This window comes from Coregonus clupeaformis, chromosome 31, assembly GCF_020615455.1.
Source record: "Coregonus clupeaformis isolate EN_2021a chromosome 31, ASM2061545v1, whole genome shotgun sequence".
NCBI classification, from domain to species: Eukaryota; Metazoa; Chordata; class Actinopteri; order Salmoniformes; family Salmonidae; genus Coregonus; species Coregonus clupeaformis.
Window position 1 is genome coordinate 6,925,566 of NC_059222.1, and position 24,935 is coordinate 6,950,500.

The 24,935-nt window shown below is 43.1% G+C and overlaps 1 protein-coding gene across 3 annotated transcripts in view; it reads right to left on the reverse strand.

Annotated features, from left to right (window-relative positions):
• The window catches only part of LOC121547076 (zinc transporter ZIP11-like), a 151,495-nt gene that overhangs the window by 25,848 nt on the left and 100,712 nt on the right, over nucleotides 1–24,935 (reverse strand). For 2 of the 3 annotated variants that reach the window (XM_041858178.2, XM_041858177.2), the window contains one exon: nucleotides 24,416–24,598. In XM_041858178.2, the coding sequence (XP_041714112.2) occupies nucleotides 24,416–24,598 (183 nt within the window). Of the gene's footprint in view, nucleotides 1–24,415; nucleotides 24,599–24,935 lie in introns of those variants that run through there. The other variant, XR_006657686.1, reaches the window with a different exon arrangement.

Consider the following 24,935-nt stretch of genomic DNA (forward strand, 5'->3'; position numbering starts at 1 on the left):
GCTGTCAATCATTGTTGATAGACGATACTATCATAATATCACCCAACCCTAGTGTATTACACAGTCTTGCACAAGCACCCATTCTCTCTCTCTTTCTCTCACTCGTGTGAACATGAACTCGCACACGCACACTTATAGCAACCGACTCTGTGTGTGTGTGTGTATGTTTATGCATGCGTGTCCACGTACAAAGCCTGGACGAAAAACACACACAACGCCAACCTCACTCACTCCCTGCACTAATTGACAGCTGACGCCATCAGTGGCAAATACCATAGGCTCGCTCACACACACAGAACCATGAAGACTGTAACAGCACCAATTGTACCTCCATGAGCGAAGACTACAGTACTGTATGGTTTAGTATAGTATAGTTCTATACAGATGCATCACATTTTAAGCTTCACTGAAATACCTCATCTTCCAATAAGGGGCTTCAATCCCATGAGTGCTTTCATGTTAGGTCAAGAGTCATCTCATCCCATCCCATTGACTGATTCACTAACGAGCTATCTAATCATTGGTGAATTGCATTTTCTAAAGTTTAATTGCCTAAAGTAAGAGCAAGCAACAAACATGTTTATGTGTGGAGGGTGAAATGCTACATGTTCTCTTCTGCCATGTAGTGGTAGTGAGAGGAACTTCATCCTTATCTTTGACTTCTCATTACTGCCTTCGGGGTGTGGATCGATGGATTAGTGGGTTATCTCTATTTATCCCTCCCTCACAGTCTGCATCTTTATCTCCCTTTTTCTTTCCATCTTCTCTCTTTTCATTTCGCTCCCCATCTCTCTGTACACCTCCATTACTCCTCCCTCTCACTCTCTGTCAATATGACTGAACGCTGACACACGCAGCTCCCCTGTGTAGGTTTACGGGTGGGAAAAACAGCCAAGAGAGAACTAAGCCTTATCTTCTCTCTTTCTCTCTCCCTCCCCCTTTCCCCGGGCTTAGAGAAATAACTCTTACAAGTCATAAAAGTGTATTAGAAGGAGAACCATTAGATCCCTATGTCTCCTGCGGGCTCTGAGAGGAGAGGGGGAGGAGGAAGTTGTTGATACATTCCCTCAGATTGAAATACATGGGGTATTGGAGATGAGAAGGTCTGGCGAAGCCATTACAGATGCATAGCAGATCCATTTCAGCTCCCGCTCTCCATCCGTCTCAATCGACTGCTGTGGTCTCGGCGGTGCTGGAGGAGCCCATTACAAACTCAGGCAGAGGGAGTAATACCTTAATTTGTCCCTGTATGGGACATTAGGAGGGGTGCTGTCTAGGGGAAGGAGGGTGGTGGAGGGGTCAGTGTCTAGCTTCACAATAATGTGGCATAGACAAGGGGGTGAGTTTGAGGAGGCGAAGGGGGTGGTCTATCCGATGTGGGAGCCAGGTTTAAGTAATCTGCTAAATTAATCTACTAACTTCTACAGCAGAGTTATTTACAGTGCCTTCAGAAAGTAATCATACCACTAGACTTATTCCACATTTTGTAGTGTTACAGCATGAATTCAAAATTGATGAAATATATATTTTTTGTCAGACATCTACACACAATAACCCCTAATGACAAAGTGAAAAACAATGTTTTTAGACATTTTTGCACATTTATTGCAAATTAAATACTTTATTTCCATAAGTGTTCACACCCCTCAGTCAATACTTTATAGAAGCACCTTTGGCCGCGATTACAGCTGTGAGTCTTTCTGGGAAAGTCTCTAAAAGCTTACCACACCTGGATTGTGCAACATTTGCCCATCATTATTTTCAAAATTCTTCAAGCTCTGTCAAATTGGTTGTTGATCACTGCTTGACAACCATTTTCAGGTCTTACCATAGATTTTCAAGTAGATTTAAGTCAAAACTGTAACTCGGCCACTCAGGAACATTTACTGCCTTCTTGGTAAGCAACTCCAGTGTATATTTGGCCTTGTGTTCTAGGTTATTGTCCTGCTGAAAGGTGAATTCATCTCCCTGTGTCTGATGGAAAGCAGACTGAACCAGGTTTTCCTCTAGGATTTTGCCTGTGCTTAGCTCAATTCCGTTTTTATCCTGAAAAACTCCCCAGTGTTTAACGATTACAAGCATACCCATAACATGATGCAGCCACCACTATGCTTGATGGAGAGTGGTACTCAGTAATGTGTTATATTGGACAAACATACCACTTTTGTATTCAGGACAAAAAGTAAATCGCTTTGCCACATTATTTGCAGAATTACTTTAGTGCCTTGTTGCAAACAGGATGCATGTGTTTGAAAATCTTTATTCTGTACAGGCTTCCTTATTTTTCTCTGTCAATTAGGTTAGTATTGTGGAGTAACTACAATGTTGTTGATCCATCCTATCAAAGCCATTAAACTCAGTAACTGTTTTAAAGTCACCATTGGCCTCATTGTGAAATCCCTGAGGGGTTTCCTTCCTCTCCGGCAACTGAGTTAGGAAGGACGCCTGTATCTTTGTAGTGACTGGGTCTATTGATACACCATCGAAAGTGTAATTAATAACTTCACCATGCTCAAAGGGATATTCAATGGCTGCTTCTTTTTTTTTACCCATCTACCAATAGGGTGCCCTTCTTTGTGAGGCATTGGAAAACCTCCCTGGTCTTTGTGGTTGAATCTGTGTTTGAAATGTACTGCTCGACTGAGAGACCTTACAGATAATTGTATGTGTGGTGTACAGAGATGAGTCAGTCATGAAATAAATCACGTTATTGCACATAGTGAGTCCGTGCAACTTATTATGTGAGTTGTTAACCACATTTTTACTCCTGAACTTATTTAGGCTTGCCATAACAAAGGGTTTGAATACCTATTGACCCATTTCAGCTTTTCATTTTTAATGAATTTGTAAAACTTGTGTTGTATTGCATTTGCCCAAAACATAACACTTTGTATTCAGGACAAAAAGTGAATTGCTTTGCCACATATTTTGCAGTATTACTTTAGTGCCTAAGTTATTAATTACACTTTGGATGGTGTATCAATACACCCAGTCACTACAAAGATACTTGTGTCCTTCCTAACTCAATTGCTGAAGAGGAAGGAAACCGCTCAGGGATTTTACCATGAGGACAATGGTGACTTTAAAACAGTTACAACGTTTAATGGCTGTGATAGGAGAAACCTGAGGATGGATCAACAATATCGTAGTTACTCCACTATACTAACCAAACTGACAGAGTGAAAAGAAGTAAACCTGTACAGAACATGCATCCTGTTTGCAACAAGGCACTAAAGTAATACTGCAAAATATGTGGCAAAGCAATTCACTTTTTGTCCTGAATACAAAGTGATGTTTGGGGCAAATCCAATACAACACATTACTGAGTACCACTCTCCATATTTTCAAGAATAGGGGTGGCTGCATCATGTTATGGGTATGCTTGTAATCATTATGGACTGGGGAGTTTTTCAGGATAAAAAATAAAGAGAATTGAGCTAAGCGCAGGGAAACCCCCCAGAAATATCACATTTACATAAGTATTCAGACCCTTTCTTCAGTACTTTGTTGAAGCACCTTTGACAGTGATTACAGCCTCGATTCTTCTTGGGTATGACGCTACAAGCTTGGCACACCTGTATTTGGGGAGTTTCTCCCATTCTTCTCTGCAGATCCTCTCAAGCTCTGTCATGTTGGATGGGGAGCGTCGCTGCACAGCTATTTTCAGGTCTCTCCAGAGATGTTCGATCGGGTTCAAGTCCGGGCTTTGGCTGGGCCACTCAAGGACATTCAGAGACTTGTCCCGAAGCCACTCCTGCATTGTCTTGGCTCTGTGTTTAGGGTCGTTGTCCTGTTGGAAGGTGAACCTTAGCCCCAGTCTGAGGTCCTGAGCACTCTGGAGCAGGTTTTCATCAAGGATCTCAATGTACTTTGCTCTCCTCATCTTTCCCTCGATCTTGACTAGTCTCCCAGTCCCTGCCGCTGAAAACTTCCCCATGGATGGTGCCAGGTTTCCTCCAGACGTGACATTTGGCATTCAGGCCAAAGAGTTCAATCTTGGTTTCATCAGACCAGAGAATCGTGTTTCTCATGATCTGAGAGTCCTTTAGGTGCCTTTTGGCAAAATCCAAGTGGGCTGTCATGTGCTTTTTACTGAGGAGTGGCTTCCGTCTGGGTACTCTACCATAAAGGCCTGATTGGTGGAGTGCTGCAGAGATGGTTGTGCTTCTGGAAGGTTCTCCCATCTCCATAGAGGAACTGTGGAGCTCTGACCATCGGGTTCTTGGTCACCTCCCTGATCAAGGCCCTTCTCCTCCGATTGCTCAGTTTGGCCGGGCGGCCAGCTTTAGGAAGAGTCAATGCAAAAAAGGGTCAATGCAGGTAGTCCAGGTAGCCATCTGGTTAGCTATTTAGCAGTCTTGTTTAGCAGTCTTATGGCTTGGGGGTAGAAGCTGTTACTGCTTGCCGTGTGGTAGCAGAGAAAACAGTCTATGGCTTGGGTGGCAGGAGTGCTCGCCCCTCCATTTCCTTTAGTACATTATCAGCTCCCTTGTCTTGCTGACGTTGAGGGAGAGGTTGCTGTCCTGGTACCATAGTGCCAGGTCTCTGACCTCCTCCCTATAGGCTGCCTCATCGTCGTCGGTGATCAGTCCTACCACAGTCGTGTTGTCAGTAAACTTGATAATGGTGTTGGAGTCGTGCACGGCCACACAGTCATAGGTGAACAGGGAGTACAGGAGGGGACTAAGTACAAACCCTGAGGGGCTCCCGTGTTGATGGTCAGCGTGGCGGATGCGTTGTTTCCTACCCTCACCGCCTGGGGGTGGCCTGTCAGGAAGTCCAGGATCCAGTTGCAGAGGGAGGTGGTCAGTCCCAGGGTCCTGAACTTGGAGGGGACTATGGTGTTAAATGCCGAGCTGTAGTCAATGAACAGCATTCTTACATAGGCATCATTTTTGTCCAGGTGGGTGAGGGCAATGTGGAGTGTAAGATATGGTAAACTCCTCAATGTTATCGAATGAATCCCAGAACATATTCCAGTCAGTGCTAGCGAAACGGTCCTGTAGCTTAGTATCCGCTACATCGGACCACTTTCGTACTGAGCACGTCATTGGTATTTCCTGTGAGTTTTTGCACGTAAGCAGGAAGCTTGAGGACAGAGTTATGGCCTGATTTGCCAAAGGGAGGGAGAGGGAGAGACTTGTATGCATTTCTGTGTGTGAAGTAAAAGTGATCTAGAGTTTTAATCGCCTCTAGTTGCACAGGTGACATGCTGGTAAAAATGATTTCAGTTTCCCTGCATTAAAATCAACGGCCACGAGAAATGCTGCCTCTGGATGCGCATTTTCGTGTTTGCTTATTGCCCTATACAGCTCGTTGAGTGTGGTCTTAGTGCCAGCATCAGTTTTCGGTGGTAAGTAGACAGCTATGAAACATATAGATGAAAACTCTCTTGGTAAATAGTATGGTCTGCAGCTTATCATGAGGTATTCTAACTCAGGTGAGCAAAACCTTGAGACTTCCTTAACATTAGAGATCGCGCACCAGCTGTTAACAAAGAGACACACCCCTTACCCGAAACCGCCGTCCGGTCTTGATGCATAAAAAAAACAGTGAGATGTATATTATCCATGTCCTCATTCAGCCACAACTCTGAGAAACAAAGAATATTACAGTTTTTCAGGTCCCGTTGTTAGGCTAATCTCGAACGGAGCTCATCCAGTTTGTTCTCCATTGACTGCACGCTCGCCAATAGAACAGAGGGCAATGGCAGCCTATTTGCTCACCGATGTAGTCTCATCAAGATGCCACCTCGCCTGCCTCTCGTTCGCTGCCACTTCCTCTTCCAAGTCCAGGGGATTAGGGACTGGTCCAGAGTAAGCAGAAATTCCAGAGCTGCCGACTTGTTGAAGTAGACATTTTCATCCAAATCAAGGTTAGTGATCACTGTTCTGATGTCCAGAAGCTGTTCTCGGTCATAGGAAATTATGGCGAAGACATTATGTACAAAAAAAGTTAAGATCAACATAAAAAACAGACAAAATAGCAGAATTGGTCAGGAGCCCCTAAGACGGCTACTATACACTGCAGCGCCATCTTTACAGCTGGCCAGTAGTCAAACCATAGTAGTCAAACCTCAAAGCCAGTGGTCAAACCATGATACAGTAGTCATTGACCATCACACCATAAGAATTCTGATTTATAGGTTTCTGATTTGAGTGTGTTATTACATATATAAAGCAGTGAGTGTCAAAAGCTGTGTCAAAAGCTCCAGGACCTGAGATTGTCTGTTTCTCTGTGTCTGGGAGATAGTTAACCTTTGATGAATTAGTGCTGAGAAGTTGTGTCGTGATGTCTCTCCTCCTGTGCTTGTCTTTTTCCGTTTCTCATGTGAGGCTAGACACACAGCAGAGCAGGCCAGGAGAGACCTACGGCCAGGGTTGGAGTGTGTGTGGAAGGTTGTGTGTGTGTCTGTCTGATGGTGGCCATGTCGTGACGTCTACGCTTGTTGTTTTATGCTGTTTTACACAAGGCAGTCAGCCCTGCCATCATCCATCGTTAACAGACACTCCCCCTTCCCCTCTCCTCTCCTCCACTTCCTCTTCCAACTCTTCTCCCCTCTCTCCAAACAAATTAATTAATCAAGACCTTCAAGGTCGAGGGTGCCTCGCTCCTTGTTAACAGCAACGCCAGATGCTCACCTACACACACCTCGCTGTGTGTGTGTGTTGTCGTTAAATGTTGCTAGTGAGTCATTCAACAAACTTACATCTTGTCAAAAGAGCTCAGCCGAGGTCCTGGAGGAATGGAAGGAAGGAAGGAGGAACAGGAAGATGAGGAGGAAGATGTGTACTATTCCCCCTCCTCCTCATTTCTATCCATCTCTCCAGGACCTAGGCCGAGTATATTTTGCTACACCCGCGATAACATCTGCAAAATATGTGTACGCAACCAATATAATTTGATCTGATGGCGTTTGATGTGTCATACATGTCAGCAAACAGAGGGTTTGTGGATCTAATTCCATGTTGGATGGTCTACTCCTGGGAAAGGTGCAAAGTTCAACTTTACTTTAAGGAAATATTCACCCATTATGAATGTTATATTGTTTTTGTGCATCTCTGAGCGATGTTCTTTACCACATATCTACATGCTCTGAGCTCAGGCACATACAGTTGAAGTTGTAAGTTTACATACACCTTAGCCAAATATATTTAAACTCAGTTTTTCACAATTCCTGACATTTCATCCAAGTAAAAACTCCCTGTCTTGGTTCAGTTAGGATCACCACTTTATTTTAAGAATGTGAAATAATAGTAGAGAGAATGATTTATTTCAGCTTTTATTTCTTTCATCACATTCCCCATCACATTCCCAGTGGGTCAGAAGTTTACATATACTCAATTAGTATTTGGTAGCATTTCCTTTAAATTGTTTAACTTGGGTCAAACATTTCGGGTAGCCTTCCACAAGCTTCCCACAATAAGTTGGGTGAATTTTGGCCCAGTCCTCCTGACAGAGCTGGTGTAACTGAGTCAGGTTTGTAGACCTCCTTGCTCGCACACACTTTTTCAGTTCTGCCCACAAATGTTCTATAGGATTGAGGTAAGGGCTTTGTGATGGCCACTCCAATACCTTGACTGTGTTGTCCTTAAACCATTTTGCCACAACTTTGGAAGTATGCTTGGGGTCATTGTCCATTTGGAAGACCCATTTGCGACCAAGCTTTAACTTCCTGACTGATGTCGTGAGATGTTGCTTCAATATATCCACATCATTTTCCTTCCTCATGATGCCATCTATTTTGTGAAGTGCACCAGTCCCTCCTGCAGCAAAGCAACCCCACATCATGATGCTTCACCCCCGTGCTTCACTGTTGGGATGGTGTTCTTCGGCTTGCAAGTTATCCCCCTTTTCCTCCAAACATAACAATGGTCATTATGGCCAAACAGTTGTATTTTTATTTCATAATTTCTCCAAAAAGTACGATCTTTGTCCCCATGTGCAGTTGCAAACTGTAGTCTGGCTTTTTTATGGAGGTTTTGGAGCAGTGGCTTCTTCCTTGCTGAGCGGCCTTTCAGGTTATGTCGATATAGGACTCGTTTTACTGTGGATATAGATACTTTTGCACCTGTTTCATCCAGCATCTTCACAAGGTCCTTTGCTGTTGTTCTGGGATTGATTTGCACTTTTCGCACCAAAGTACGTTCCTTCCTGAGCGGTATGACGGCTGTGATCCCATGGTGTTTATACTTGCGTATTATTGTTTGTACAGATGAACGTGCTACCTTCAGGCGTTTGGAAATTGCTCCCAAGGATGAACCAGACTTGTGGAGGTCTACAAAAAAAATTTCTGAGGTCTTGGCTGATTTATTTTCATTTCCCTATGATGTCAAGCAAAGAAGCACTGCGTTTGAAGGTAGGCCTTGAAATACATCCACAGGTTCACCTCCAATTGACTCAAATGATGTCAATTAGCCGATCAGAAGTTCCTAAAGCCATGACATCATTTTCTGGAATTTTCCAAGCTGTTTAAAGGCACAGTCAATTTAGTGTATGTAAACTTCTGACCCACTGGAATTGTGATACAGTGAATTATAAGTGAAATAATCTGTCTGTAAACAATTGTTGAAAAAATTACTTGTGTCATGCACAAAGTAGATGTCCTAACCGACTTGCCAAAAGTATAGTTTGTTAACAAGAAATTTGTGGAGTGATTGAAAAATGAGTTTTAATGTCTCCAACCTAAGTGTATGTAAACTTCCAACTTCAACTGTAGAAGAAAACAAAATAAAAGTAACTTTGCTAATACAGCTAATCTTATAATCCTGCAAACTAATTAACTATTCAGAGAAAAGTGTGTGTGAGTTACTGTGGAACCTAAGTTTGCATTACTGACATTGAATAGCACCCAGTCAATTATTTTGAAAATTGCGCTATCATTAGGCTATCATAAAAAGTCACGCTGTCACCATGAAGTGTCAGAAACTGCCATAGAGCTGTCATACTGCTGTCATTATTCTATTATAGCGCTGTCTCCTGTCTCTACATAATCATTGCTGACAAGGTCAGAATGAAGACAGAAATATCACTAGATCATCTAATTGCCAGGTAAGAGTTTGGTCCCTGTAGTACAAAATACTGGAGTTGGCAAAGAAGTGTGAAGTGAAGAAAACTCTTGACCCGCTGGTTTGGATAAAACATCTCTAATTAGCTTGACAGTTGGAAAGAAGGAAAGAAGCCAGCAAACAGACAAGTGCACTTTCAAAGCGGTAGAGAAACATTTCCCTTAATGGGCAATAGGCCATTGTAGGCATGTTCAAAGGGCTGAGGTAGCCGAGAAAATATGCCTATAGACTAAGTGCCCTAATGCAACAGCTATGAGGGATACAGAGGTAACTAATTATAAAAAAGAATGACAAAGGTTTCCTACAAGCTCTCATCACTCTGAGCCCTCGAGATGATCAACAATACTTCTCCAGGGAGGAGAGTTGGAATGACCATTCCTGCTCCTAGTATTGGGAGGGAAGCATATGCACGCACACATTAAGAAAATGACTGTAAAAAATGTTAAATCCCATTGAAAAAATTGTATGGTTGAGAGGGATGAGGCAAAAGGTATGGCAATTAAGTCTGGCAGCCCAACTGATTGGCAAACGTACTGCAAAGAAATCATGTAACTAAACTAAAGAAAAAGAAAAAGAAACTATACTATTAAACAAAAATAAATGATATAAAGAATGATAGTAAAAAGCTTTGGAGCACCTTAAATTACGTTTTGGGAAAAAAGGCAAACTTGGCTCCATCATTTACTGAATCAGATGGCTCATTCATCACAAAACCCACTGATATTGCCATCTACTTTAATAACTTCTTCATGGGCAAGATAAGCAAACTTAAGTATGACATGCCAGCAACAAACGCTGACACTACACATCCAAGTACATCTGACCAAATTATGTAATTTTGAATTCCGTAAAGTCAGTGTGGAAGAGGTGAAAACATTATTGTTGTCCATCAACAATGACAAGCCACCGGGTTCTGACAATCTGGATGGAAAATTACTTAGGACGATATTGCCACTCCTATTTGCCACATCTTCAATTTAAGCCTACAGTGGGGGAAAAAAGTATTTAGTCAGCCACCAATTGTGCAAGTTCTCCCACTTAAAAAGATGAGAGGCCTGTAATTTTCATCATAGGTACACGTCAACTATGACAGACAAAATGAGAAAAAAAATTCTCCAGAAAATCACATTGTAGGATTTTTTATGAATTTATTTGCAAATTATGGTGGAAAATAAGTATTTGGTCAATAACAAAAGTTTCTCAATACTTTGTTATATACCCTTTGTTGGCAATGACACAGGTCAAACGTTTTCTGTAAGACTTCACAAGGTTTTCACACACTGTTGCTGGTATTTTGGCCCATTCCTCCATGCAGATCTCCTCTAGAGCAGTGATGTTTTGGGGCTGTCGCTGGGCAACACGGACTTTCAACTCCCTCCAAAGATTTTCTATTGGGTTGAGATCTGGAGATTGGCTAGGCCACTCCAGGACCTTGAAATGCTTCTTACGAAGCCACTCCTTCGTTGCCCGGGTGGTGTGTTTGGGATCATTGTCATGCTGAAAGACCCAGCCACGTTTCATCTTCAATGCCCTTGCTGATGGAAGGAGGTTTTCACTCAAAATCTCACGATACATGGCCCCATTCATTCTTTCCTTTACACAGATCAGTCGTCCTGGTCCCTTTGCAGAAAAACAGCCCCAAAGCATGATGTTTCCACCCCCATGCTTCACAGTAGGTATGGTGTTCTTTGGATGCAACTCAGCATTCTTTGTCCTCCAAACACGACGAGTTGAGTTTTTACCAAAAAGTCCTATTTTGGTTTCATCTGACCATATGACATTCTCCCAAGCCTCTTCTGGATCATCCAAATGCACTCTAGCAAACTTCAGACGGGCCTGGACATGTACTGGCTTAAGCAGGGGGACACGTCTGGCACTGCAGGATTTGAGTCCCTGGCGGCGTAGTGTGTTACTGATGGTAGGCTTTGTTACTTTGGTCCCAGCTCTCTGCAGGTCATTAACGAGGTCCCCCCGTGTGGTTCTGGGATTTTTGCTCACCGTTCTTGTGATTATTTTGACCCCACGGGGTGAGATCTTGCGTGGAGCCCCAGATCGAGGGAGATTATCAGTGGTCTTGTATGTCTTCCATTTCCTAATAATTGCTCCCACAGTTGATTTCTTCAAACCAAGCTGCTTACCTATTGCAGATTCAGTCTTCCCAGCCTGGTGCAGGTCTACAATTTTGTTTCTGGTGTCCTTTGACAGCTCTTTGGTCTTGGCCATAGTGGAGTTTGGAGTGTGACTGTTTGAGGTTGTGGACAGGTGTCTTTTATACTGATAACAAGTTCAAACAGGTGCCATTAATACAGGTAACAAGTGGAGGACAGAGGAGCCTCTTAAAGAAGAAGTTACAGGTCTGTGAGAGCCAGAAATCTTGCTTGTTTGTAGGTGACCAAATACTTATTTTCCACCATAATTTGCAAATAAATTCATTAAAAATCCTACAATGTGAATTTTTTTTCCTCAATTTGTCTGTCATAGTTGACGTGTACCTATGATGAAAATTACAGGCCTCTCTCGTCTTTTTAAGTGGGAGAACTTGCACAATTGGTGGCTGAGTAAATACTTTTTTTCCCCACTGTATGTGTACCTGATAGATGCACAAACACACACACTACATTTACATTTACATTTACGTCATTTAGCAGACGCTCTTATCCAGAGCGACTTACAGTTAGTGCATACATTATTTTATCGAACCCACAACCCTGGCGTTGCAAACGCCATGCTCTACCAACTGAGCTACATCCCCTGCCGGCCATTCCCTCCCCTACCCACTACATGTTAATGTTTTTACATTTATGTAAATTGTATAGTATTTTGTCTGTAATGTCTCTTTTTTTATGTGTTGGACCCCAGTAAGACTAGCTGTCGCCTGTCAAAAATGTTATAAATTGATTTGCATTTTAATGAGGGAAATAAGTATTTGACCCCTCTGCAAAACATGGCTTAGTACTTGGTGACAAAACCCTTGTTGGCAATCACAGAGGTCAGACGTTTCTTGTAGTTGGACACCAGGTTTACACACATCTCAGGAGGGATTTTGTCCTACTCCTCTTTGCAGATCTTCTCCAAGTCATTAAGGTTTCGAGGCTGACGTTTGGCAACTCGAACCTTCAGCTCCCTCCACAGATTTGCTATGGGATTAAGGTCTGGAGACTGGCTAGGCCACTCCAGGACCTTAATGTGCTTCTTCTTGAGCCACTCCTTTGTTGCCTTGGCCGTGTGTTTTGGGTCATTGTCATGCTGGAATACCCATCCACGACCCATTTTCAATGCCTTGGCTGAGGGAAGGAGGTTCTCACCCAAGATTTGACGGTACATGGCTCCGTCCATTGTCCCTTTGATGCGGTGAAGTTGTCCTGTCCCCTTAGCAGAAAAACACCCCCAAAGCATAATGTTTCCATGGTGATGGTGTTCTTGGGGTCATAGGCAGCATTCCTTCTCCTCCAAACACGGCGAGTTGAGATTATGCCAAAGAGCTCCATTTTGGTCTCATCTGACCACAACACTTTCACCCAGTTCTCCTCTGAATCATTCAGATGTTCATTGGCAAACTTCAGACGGGCATGTACAGTGGGGAGAACAAGTATTTGATACACTGCCGATTTTGCAGGTTTTCCTACTTACAAAGCATGTAGAGTTCTGTCATTTTTATTATAGGTACACTTCAACTGTGCGAGACGGAATCTTAAACAAAAATCCATAAAATCACATTGTATGATTTTTAAGTAATTAATTAGCATTTTATTGCATAAGTATTTGATCACCTACCAACCAGTAAGAATTCCGGCTCTCACAGACCTGTTAGTTTTTCTTTAAGCAGCCTCCTGTTCTCCACTTATTACCTGTATTAACTGCACCTGTTTGAACTCATTACCTGTATAAAAGACACCTGTCCACACACTCAATCAAACAGACTCCAACCTCTCCACAATGGCCAAGACAAGAGAGCTGTGTAAGGACATCAGGGATAAAATTGTAGACCTGCATAAGGCTGGGATGGGCTACAGGACAATAGGCAAGCAGCTTGGTGAGAAGGCAACAACTGTTGGCGCAATTATTAGAAAATGGAAGAAGTTCAAGATGACGGTCAATCACCCTCGGTCTGGGGCTCCATGCAAGATCTCACCTCGTGGGGCATCAATGATCATGAGGAAGGTGAGGGATCAGCCAAGAACTACACGGCAGGACCTGGTCAATGACCTGAAGAGAGCTGGGACCACAGTCTCAAAGAAAACCATTAGTAACACACTACGCCGTCATGGATTAAAATCCTGCAGCGCACGCAAGGTCCCCCTGCTCAAGCCAGCGCATGTCCAGACCCGTCTGAAGTTTGCCAATGACCATCTGGATGATCCAGAGGAGGAATGGGAGAAGGTCATGTGGTCTGATGAGACAAAATAGAGCTCCACTGGCCGTGTTTGGAGGAAGAAGAAGGATGAGTACAACCCCAAGAACACCATCCCAACCGTGAAGCATGGAGGTGGAAACATCATTCTTTGGGGATGCTTTTCTGCAAAGGGGACAGGACGACTGCACCGTTTTGAGGGGAGGATGGATGGGGCCATGTATCGCGAGATCTTGGCCAACAACCTCCTTCCCTCAGTAAGAGAATTGAAGATGGGTCGTGGCTGGGTCTTCCAGCATGACAACGACCCGAAACACACAGCCAGGGCAACTAAGGAGTGGCTCCGTAAGAAGCATCTCAAGGTCCTGGAGTGGCCTAGCCAGTCTCCAGACCTGAACCCAATAGAAAATCTTTGGAGGGAGCTGAAAGTCCGTATTGCCCAGCGACAGCCCCGAAACCTGAAGGATCTGGAGAAGGTCTGTATGGAGGAGTGGGCCAAAATCCCTGTTGCAGTGTGTGCAAACCTGGTCAAGACCTACAGGAAACGTATGATCTCTGTAATTGCAAACAAAGGTTTCTGTACCAAATATTAAGTTCTGCTTTTCTGATGTATCAAATACTCATGTCATGCCATAAAATGCAAATTAATTACTTAAAAATCATACAATGTGATTTTCTGAATTTTTGTTTTAAATTCCATCTTTCACAGTTGAAGTGTACCTATGATAAACATTACAGACCTCTACATGCTTTGTAAGTAGGACAACCTGCAAAATCAGCAGTGTATCAAATACTTGTTCTCCCCACTGTATATGTACTTTTTTGAGCAGGGGGACCTTTCGGGCACTGCAGGATTTCAGTACTTCAAGGCGTAGTGTGTTATCAATTGCTTTCTATGTGACTATGGTCCCAGCTGCCTTGAGATCATTGACAAGATCCTCCCGTGTATTTCTGGGCTGATTCCTCACCGTTCTCATGATCATTGCAACTCCACGAGGTGGGATCTTGCATGAAGCCCCAGGCCGAGGGAGATTGACAGTTAATTTGTGTTTCTTCCATTTGCGAATAATCGCACCAACTGTTATCACCTTCTCACCAAACTGCTTGGTGATGGTCTTGTAGCCCATTCCAGCCTTGTGTAGGTCTACAGTCTTGTCCGTGACATCCTTGGAGAGCTCTTTGGTCTTGGCCATGGTGGAGAGTTTGGAATCTGATTGATTGATTGCTTCTGTGGACAGGTGTCTTTTATACAGGTAACAAACTGAGATTAGGAGTACTCCCTTTAAGAGTGTGCTCCTAATCTCAGCTCGTTACCTGTATAAAAGACACCTGGGAGCCAGAAATCTTTCTGATTGAGAGGGGGTCAAATACTTATTTCCCTCATTAAAATGCAAATCAATTTATAACATTTTTGACATGGGTTTTTCTGGATTTTTTTGTTGTTATTCTGTCTCTCACTGTTCAAATAAACCTACCATTAAAATGATAGACTGATAATTTCTTTGTCAGTTTTTTATTTTCTTTTATTTCACCTTTATTTAACCAGGTAAGCCAGTTGAGAACAAGTTCTCATTTACAACTGCGACCTGGCCAAGATAAAGCAAAGCAGTGCAATAAAAACAACACAGAGTTACATATGGGGTAAATAAAAACATAAAGTCAAAAAATACAACAGAAAATATATATACAGTGTGTGCAAATGTAGCAAGTTATGGAGGTAAGGAAATAAATAGGCTATAGTGCAAAATAATTACAATTAGTATTAACACTGGAATGCTAGATGTGCAAGAGATTATGTTCAAATAGAGATACTGGGGTGCAAAAGAGCAAAATAAATAACAATATAGGGATGAGGTAGTTGGGTGGGCTAATTTCAGATGGGCTGTGTACAGGTGCAGTGATCGATAAGGTGCTCTGACAACTGATGCTTAAAGTTAGTGAGGGAGATAAGAGTCTCCAGCTTCAGAGATTTTTGCAATTCGTTCCAGTCATTGGCAGCAGAGAACTGGAAGGAATGGCGGCCAAAGGAGGTGTTGGCTTTGGGGATGACCAGTGAGATATACCTGCTGGAGCGCAGACTGCGGGTGGGTGCTGCTATGGTGACCAATGAGCTAAAATAAGGCGGGGATTTGCCTAGCAGTGATTTATAGATGGCCTGGAGCCAGTGGGTTTGACGACGAACATGTAGTGAGGACCAGCCAACAAGAGCGTACAGGTCACAGTGGTGGGTAGTGTATGGGGCTTTGGAGACAAAACGGATGGCACTGTGATAGACTACATCCAATTTGCTAAGTAGAGTGTTGGAGGCTATTTTGTAAATGACATCGCCGAAGTCAAGGATCGGTAGGATAGTCCGTTTTACGAGGGCATGTTTGGCAGCATGAGTGAAGGAGGCTTTGTTGCGAAATAGGAAGCCGATTCTAGATTTAACTTTGGATTGGAGATTCTTAATGTCTGGAAGGAGAGTTTACAGTCTAACCAGACACCTAGGTATTTGTAGTTGTCCACATACTCTAGGTCAGACCCGTCGAGAGTAGTTATTCTAGTCGGGTGGGCGGGTGCCAGCAGCGTTCGATTGAAGAGCATGCATTTAGTTTTACTAGTGTTTAAGAGCAGTTGGAGGCTACTGAAGGAGTGTTGTATGGCATTGAAGCTCGTTTGGAGGTTTGTTAACACAGTGTCCAATGAAGGGCCAGATGTATACAAAATGGTGTCGTCTGCGTAGAGGTGGATCTGAGAGTCACCAGCAGCAAGAGCGACATCATTGATATACACAGAGAAAAGAGTCGGCCCAAGAATTGAACCCTGTGGCACCCCTATAGAGACTGCCATAGGTCCAGACAACAGGCCCTCTGATTTGACACATTGAACTCTATCTGAGAAGTAGTTGGTGAACCAGGCGAGGCAGTCATTTGAGAAACCAAGGCTATTTAGTCTGCCAATAAGAATGCGGTGGTTGACAGAGTCGAAAGCCTTGGCCAGGTCGATGAAGACGGTATTGTCTATTATCGATTGCGGTTATAATATCGTTTAGGACCTTGAGCGTGGCTGAAGTGCACCCATGACCAGCTCGGAAACCGGATTGCACAGCGGAGAAGGTACGGTGGGATTCGAAACGGTCTGTGATCTGTTTGTTAACTTGGCTTTCAAATACTTTCGAAAGGCAGGGCAGGATGGATATAGGTCTGTAACAGTTTGGATCTAGAGTGTCACCCCCTTTGTAGAGGGGGATGACCGCGGCAGCTTTCCAATCTCTGGGGATCTCAGACGTTACGAAAGAGAGGTTGAACAGGCTAGTAATAGGGGTTGCGACAATTTCGGCGGCTAGTTTTAGAAAGAAAGGGTCCAGATTGTCTAGCCCAGCTGATTTGTAGGGGTCCAGATTTTGCAGCTCTTTCAGAACATCAGCTGTCTGAATTTGTGTGAAGGAGAAGCGGGGGGGGCAAGGGCAAGTTGCAGCGGAGGGTGCAGAGTTGGTGGCCGGGGTAGTGGTAGCCAGGTGGAAAGCATGGCCAGCCGTAGCAAAATGCTTGTTGAAATTCTCGATTATTGTAGATTTATCGGTGGTGATAGTGTTTCCTAGCCTCAGTGCAGTGGGCAGCTGGGAGGAAGTGCTCTCCATGGACATTACAGTGTCCAAAAACTTTTTGGAGTTAGTGCTACAGGATGCTAATTTCTGTTTGAAAAAGTTAGCCTTTGCTTTCCTGACTGCTTGTGTATATTGGTTCCTAACTTCCCTGAAAAGTTGCATATCGCGGGGGCTATTTGATGCTAATGCAGTACGCCACAGGATGTTTTTGTGCTGGTCAAGGGCAGTCAAGTCTGAGGAGAACCAGGGGCTATATCTGTTCTTAGTTCTGTATTTTTTTAATGGGGCATGTTTATTTAAGATTGAGAGGAAATTACTTTTAAAGAACAACCAGGCATCCTCTACTGACGGAATGAGATCTATATCCATCCAGGAAACCTGGGCCAGGTCAATTAGGAAGGCCTGCTCGCTAAAGTGTTTTAGGGAGCGTTTGACAGTGATGAGGGGTGGTCGATGGGCAAACGTACACAATCAGCAGGGGATCAAATACTTTTTTCCCTCACTGTACGTTATTGTCTATCTGTAAATGTAATTCTTAATCTTAATCAATCTGGATTCAAACCTAAACATAGTACCACTACGGCTACCATGCTTGTTGTAAATGATATTGCAAATGCCTTTGATGATAGAAAGAATTGTGCTGGCATGTTTGTAGACTTCTCAAAAGCTTTTGATACTGTAGACCATGTTATTCTTTTAAATAAGCTGTCCTCAATAGGGTTGGGTACCACAGGAGGTTGGTGGCACCTTAATTGGGGAGCACAGGCTCATGGTAATGGTTGGAGTGGAATTAGTGGAATGGTATCAAATACATCAAACACATGGTTTACATGTGTTTGTTGCCATTCCATCTGCTACGTTCCAGACATTATTATGAGCTGGGCTCCCCTCAGCAACCTCCTGTGTTGGGTACTGATGCTTGTCGATGGTTTCATAATTATCTCAATGACAGAACTCAGGCCATCAAGGTAGATGGGGTCAAATCTGAGTTCCTTGAGTTACATAAAGTGGTGCCTCAAGGGTCGATACTCGGTCCACTACTGTTTACAATCTATACAAATAACATTGAAAATGCTGTAAAAATATATATTCATTTGTATGCAGATGATACAATGTTGTATTTAATTGCTTAATCGGTTGGCCAAGTCTTTTCACATTTAAAGTCTGATTTTCAAGCACTGCATAGGTCACTACTGGATCTAAAGTTAGTGCTAAATGTAAACAAAACAAAATGCATGTTTTTTTTCTAGGTCCCATAACCCAGATTTAAATGAATTTGTTATGGCTAGTTTGAACGGTACACAAATTGTGCGAGATCCTTCCTACAAATATCTTGGTATCTGGCTTGATGACAAACTGTAATTTAAAAAACATGTCACTGAGCTGGTGAAGAAGTTGAAGTTCAAGGTTGGTTTATTTTACAGAAACAAAGTGTGTCTGCATGCAGTAGCATCTACACTTAATTTGTTCATTTGCCAAGAAAGCATTTTCCCTGCACTTTCACCTTGCTCAACATATTATTGCTTGGATTTCATGGTAGCAATCTCGTTTATTATGTTATACTCGAGCTTCAAAGCTTCAACTGTTGAAAACAGACAACATTTCTATCTAAACCGTGTTTTCTTTCTAAGTCGTGGACCTTCTGTTCTATTATTTCAAATTCCTTATGGGTCTTATTTTTCTTATGTGAAGAGTAAGACATGATACAACCTCTCATACACTATATATACAAAAGTATGTGGACACATCTACAAATTAGTGGATTTGGTTATTTCAGCCACACCTGTTGCTGACAGGTGTATAAAATCGAGCACACCGCCATGCAATCTCCATAGACAAACATTGGCAGTAGAATGGCCTTACTGAAAAGCTCAGTGACTTTCAACGTGGCACGTCATAGGATGCCCCTTTCCAACAAATCAGTTCTTCAAATTTCTGCCCTGCTAGAGCTGCCCCGGTCAACTGTAAGTGCTGTTATTGTGAAGTGGAAACGTCTAGCAGCCACAACGGCGCAGCCGCGAAGTGGTAGGCCACACAAGCTCACAGAACGGGACCGCCGAGTGCTGAAGCGCGTAGCATGTAAAAATTGTCTGTCCTCGGTGGCAAGCAGCCGCACACAAGCCTAAGATCACAACTTTTGGTCATGTAGTGTATTTGCTTTAAGAGCTTCCCAGACAACAGTTGGGCATTTATTTCCAAAAACATGTCTATCTGTGTGTTGAACTATGAGGTAAACTCCTTATCTCCAAGTAACACTGTGTTGAATCGCCATGTCTTCGTTATTGGCATAGGAGGATTGAGCTTAAACGTGAAGGACAATGGGCTATGGTCTGAAATTATTCTAGGAAAGTTTACAATAAAAAAGTTAATTCTTGAACATGAGTTATGGACATGAGAGTAATAAGAGTATTCTCTTTCAGTTGGGTGTTTATATTGCCACAGTTAACATAGACCAATCAATGACGTTGCGGTTTAATACCTTAGACATGTTAGGAAGACGATATAGTTTAGTTGATGACTACGTCCAACCGGCCTAACAACAGCAGACCACGTGTAACCACGCCAACCCAGGACCTCCACATCCGGCTTCTTCACCTGCGGGATCGTCTGAGACCAGCCATCTGGACAGCTGATAAAACTTTGGGTTTGCACAATTCAACAATTTCTGCACAAACTATCAGAAACCGTCTCAGGAAAGCTCTTGTGTGTGCTCGTTGTCCTCACCAGGGTTTTGACCTGACTGCAGTTTGGCGTCGTAACCGAATTCAGTAGGCAGCGATGAAGGCTCACCTGCTGCTGGAGCCTGAGGCTCTGAGTCGGCTTGGGCGTCATGTCCAGACCAAGCAGGTCTGCAAGGGCAGCAGGCAGAGTAGGGACAAGCACCGGAGTTGAGTCCAGTGATGGCTGGTCCAGGAGAGACATGTATTGATCACATCTTTACTTATGCTGCAGAAATGTGCTTGAAAGAAGTATCCAGATCCATTGGATGTTGTGAACATAATATAGTAGCCATATCTAGGAAAACCAAAGTTCAAAAGGCTGGGCCTAATATAGCGTATAAGAGGTCATACAATATGTTTTGTAGTGACTCCTATGTTTGTTGATGTAAATAATATGTGTGGTGTGTAATGAGGAGCAAACAGACGTTGCACTTGACATATTTATGAAATTGCTTATCCCAGTTACTAATAAGCATGCAACCAATAAGAAAATGACTGTAAAAACTGTTAAATCCCTGTGGATTGATGAGGAATTGAAAAATTATATGGTTGAGAGGGATGAGGCAAAAGGAATGGCAAGTAAGTCTGGCTGCACAACCGATTGGCAAACATACTGCAAATTGAGAAATAAAAAGAAGAAGAAACTAGCTCTGGAGCACCTTCAATGACATTTCGTAAAAGAAGGCAAACTCAGCTCCATCATTCATTGAATTAGATGGCTCATTCATCACAAAACCGACTAATATTGCCAACTACTTCAACTACTTTTTCAATGGTAAGATTAGCAAACTTAGGCATGACATACCAGCAACAAACGCTGACACTACACATCCAAGTATATCTGACCAAATTATGAAAGACAAGAATTGTAATTTTGAATTCCATAAAGTGAGTGTGGAAGAGGTGAAACAATTGTTGTTGTCTATCAACAATGACAAGCCACCTGGGTCTGACAACTTGGATGGAAAATTACTGAGGATAATAGCAGACGATATTGCCACTCCTATTTGCCATATATTCAATTAAAGCCTACTAGAAAGTGTGTGCCCTCAGGCCTGGACGGAAGCAAAAGTCATTCCGCTACCTAAGAATAGTAAAGCCCCCTTTACTGGCTCAAATAGCCAACATATCAGCATGTTACCAACCCTTAGTAAAGTTCTGCAAAAAATGGTGTTTGACCAGATACAATGCTATTTTACAGTAAACAAATTGACAACAGACTTTCAGCACGCTTATAGGGAAGGACATTCAACAAGCACAGCACTTACACAAATGACTGATGATTGGCTGAGAGAAATTGATGATAAAAAGATTGTGAGGGCTGTTTAGTTAGACTTCAGGGCGGCTTTTGACATTATCGATCATAGTCTGCTGCTGGAAAAACGTATGTGTTATGGCTTTACATCTCATGCTATATTGTGGATAAAGAGTTACCTGTCTAACAGAACACAGAGGGTGTTATTTAATGGAAGCCTCTCAAACATAATCTAGGTAGAATCTGGAATTCCACAGGGAAGCTGTCTAGGCCCCTTACTTTTTTTCATCTTTACTAACGACATGCCACTGGCTTTGAGTAAAGCCAGTGTGTCTATGTATGCGGATGAGTCACCACTATACACGTCAGCTACTACAGTGACTGAAATGACTGCAACACTTAACAAAGAGCTGCAGTTAGTTTCAGAAAGGGTGGCAAGGAATAAGTTAGTCCTAAATATTTCAAAAACTAAAAGCATTGTATTTGGGACAAATCAATCACTAAACCCTAAACCTCAACTAAATCTTGCAATAAATAATGTGGAAATTGAGCAAGTTGAGGTGACAAAACTGGTTGGTGTAACCCTGGATTGTAAACTGTCATGGTCAAAACATATTGATACAACAGTAGCTAAGATGGGGAGAAGTCTGTCCATAATGAAGCGCTACTCTGCCTTCTTAACCTCTACGGGATTGGTGTCCCATATATGGGACGGTTGAGCAAACGTGCACTAATGTGATTAGCATGACTGTTGTAAGTAACAGCAAACTTTCCAGGACACAGACATGTCTTATATGGGCAGAAAGCTTAAATTCTTGTTAATCTAACTGCACTGTCCAATTTACAGTAGCTATTACAGTGAAAATATACCATGCTATTGTTTGAGGAGAGTGCACAACAACAAAAAACGTATCACAGCAACTGGTTTGATACATTCACCTCTGAAGGTAAATAATGTACTTACATTCAGTAATCTTGCTCTGATCTTGCTCTGATCCTAAGGGTCCCAGAGATAAAATGTAGCATAGTTTTGTTTGATATTATATTTTACCAGATCTAATGTGTTATATTCTTCTACATTAATTTCACATTTCCACAAACTTCAAAGTGTTTCCTTTCAAATGATATCAAGAATGTGCATATCCTTGCTTCATGCTCCAGTTTTGTCGCACCTGGACTACTGTTCAGTCGTGTGGTCAGGTGCCACAAAGAGGGACTTAGGAAAATTGCAATTGGCTCAGAACAGGGCTGCACGGCTGGCCCTTAGATGTACACAGAGAGCTAACATTAACAATATGCATGTCAATCTCTCCTGGCTCAAAGTGGAGGAGAGATTGACTTCATCACTACTTGTATTTGTGAGAGGTATTGACATGTTGAATGCACCGAGCTGTCTGTTTAAACGACTAGCACACAGCTCAGACACCCATGCATACACTACAAGACATGCCATCAGAGGTTTCTTCACAGTCCCCAAGTCCAGATCAGACTATGGGAGGTGCACAGTACTACATAGAGCCATGACTACATGGAACTCTATTCCACATCAGGTAACTGATGCAAGCAGTAGAATCAGATTGAAGAAACAGATCAAAATACACCTTATTGAACAGCGGGGACTGTGAAGCAACAGAAACATAGGCACAGACAAATGCATACACACACATGATAACATACGCACTATACACACACGTACACATGGATTTTGTGTTGTAGATATGTGGTAGTGGAGTAGGGGCCTGAGGGCACACACTTAGTGTGTCGTGAAATCTGTTATGAATGTATTGTAATGAATGTATTGTATTGTAATGAATAACTGCCTTAATTTTGCCGGACCCCAGGAAGAGTAGCTGCTGCCTTGGTAGCAGCTAATGGGGAACCATAATAAACACAAATACAAACTCTGGCGTCCCCTTGGCTAGCTGGAGTGCTTCGGAGGGCATGGCTGGCTGCAGCGCTGACAATCGCTTGTCTGGCTGTAGCACTGGTTGTTGTGGCACCGGCTGGGGTGCATGATGGATAGGAGCTGGCTGCTGGACCTGCTCAGGCTCCGATGGTGGCCATTTGACAGGCCAAGTAGCTGGCTTGGGAGCCGGTGGGGGAATTGGCTGGAGCACCTGTTGTTGCACTGCTCCATGCTGGAGTCCAGGTGGGGGCAGAACTGACCGCTGGACCGATGGCTGTGGCACCCACGCCATTTGAGGCTGCTGCACTGCCCTGGGCTCAGGATGCGGTTGGTCGATCCATCGGTGCTCAGGGACTCAAAGTGCAGGCTTTGTGGTGCTGCCAGTTACCAGGCAAAGGTTCTGGAGCTGGCAAGCACTGGACAGGAAGAGGAAGAGGACTCGGGACCAACGCTGCAGGTTTTCTGCGACTGTGTCGTGTCTTGCTGAGTGCCTCGTTGTAGTCCTTCTAGTCCTTCACCAGACGCGAGAGTTGCTCCAATTACTGGAGCCTCTCCTTCATGTGTTGTATTCACGCCGGTGTGTGCGTCTGGACCAGGGCATGGCATAGGGCATGAACTGCTCTTTATCCGTACTGGTCATGTCTCTGTCGAGATGGACCATGAAAAATAGCACCACCAACTGGTGGTGATGTCCGGAAGAGGTTCTGGTTAAATATAGGTACAATCGTCCCGGCGCCTCTGTTAGTGGTAATGACCAGTAGGAGACAGATGTAGCAGAGCACACTTTATCCAGATTTTCATAACGTCATACCGTCCTTCTCTCATCCTGGGATTTACGTTTTATTACCGTCTTAGTACACAAGCCAATTGGCCTCCTTATTAATTCAGCCACTTACTTAGCTAACTAGCAAGTTAATACAAATACACAGCTGGACCAGCTCCCACTTTCTCCCGTTGTGCTTTTTACAAACGAACACGTGACTGGCTCAACAGTTCTGGGGAACTACGGTAAGCTTCATAATGTAAGATGACGTATTGCACAAGTTGACTGCAGGTATTAACTTAAAAAGCAGCTACAAATACTCACATTTATTGAAAAACCTCAAAGAAATTGTTTTGACGATATTGAAAAACCATCCTGTGGCTTATTCTAAATACCCCGGTATACAGTATATACAGTATACCGCCCAAGTCTACCAACTAGAGAAGAAAGCTATAGCAAATGGTGTGTTGGCTCTTCAAAATCACTGCTACAGATATATCTTTAGATATACTAAATTGACCTCTACCCACTACTCCCTCTGAGAGGATTGCCTTCGTGTAGCTTCAGCAATATGGGGGAAATTCCACAAAGGGAATCAGCCTGTTACCATATTACTGATTCTTAAGAACCTAACCTATCCAATTCAGATGTCCATGAAAAGACTAGGGAAATATGATAGGGGCTAGGATCTAGAAGTTAGGGGGTAGGGGTTGGTTTGGGACTGAGCATAACAGACTGGGCTATGGTGGGTTCTTCTTCTCACCTGGGATGTTGTGGATGGTGATGGCCAGGATCAGGAGGACAATGCGCCTCCAGCTGCTTCCTGTTTGTCCTGCCCCTTCTCGTTGCCGACTGCCCACTTCCTGTCCCTCGGAGTCTGAGGAGCCAGCATCGGCACGGGGGCCTTTCCTCCTTTGGTACACGTCTCCTCCGTTCTCAATCTTATCTGTAAGGAAGAAAAGACATTCAGACAACATTCCTACAAAATACTGCACTTGCCAATCAAGCAATCTTTCAGATTAGAATACGATTAAGCAATATTAGAAGACGATTAAGCAATGGTTACTATTCTGCCCTTGAATTGCGTTCCCGTGCAAAACTAGACAGATAGCTAACAACTGAGTCTTCAATAAAACTTCCAAGGCGTGACTTTTCTTGAACGAATGTATTGAAAACGTTTATGTTGTGAAACTGCAAATACAGAAAATAATATACTTTAGTATTCAATTCACATTGACATACTGTAGCTGTACATTATACATTTCAAGTTGAAGTTGCATAAA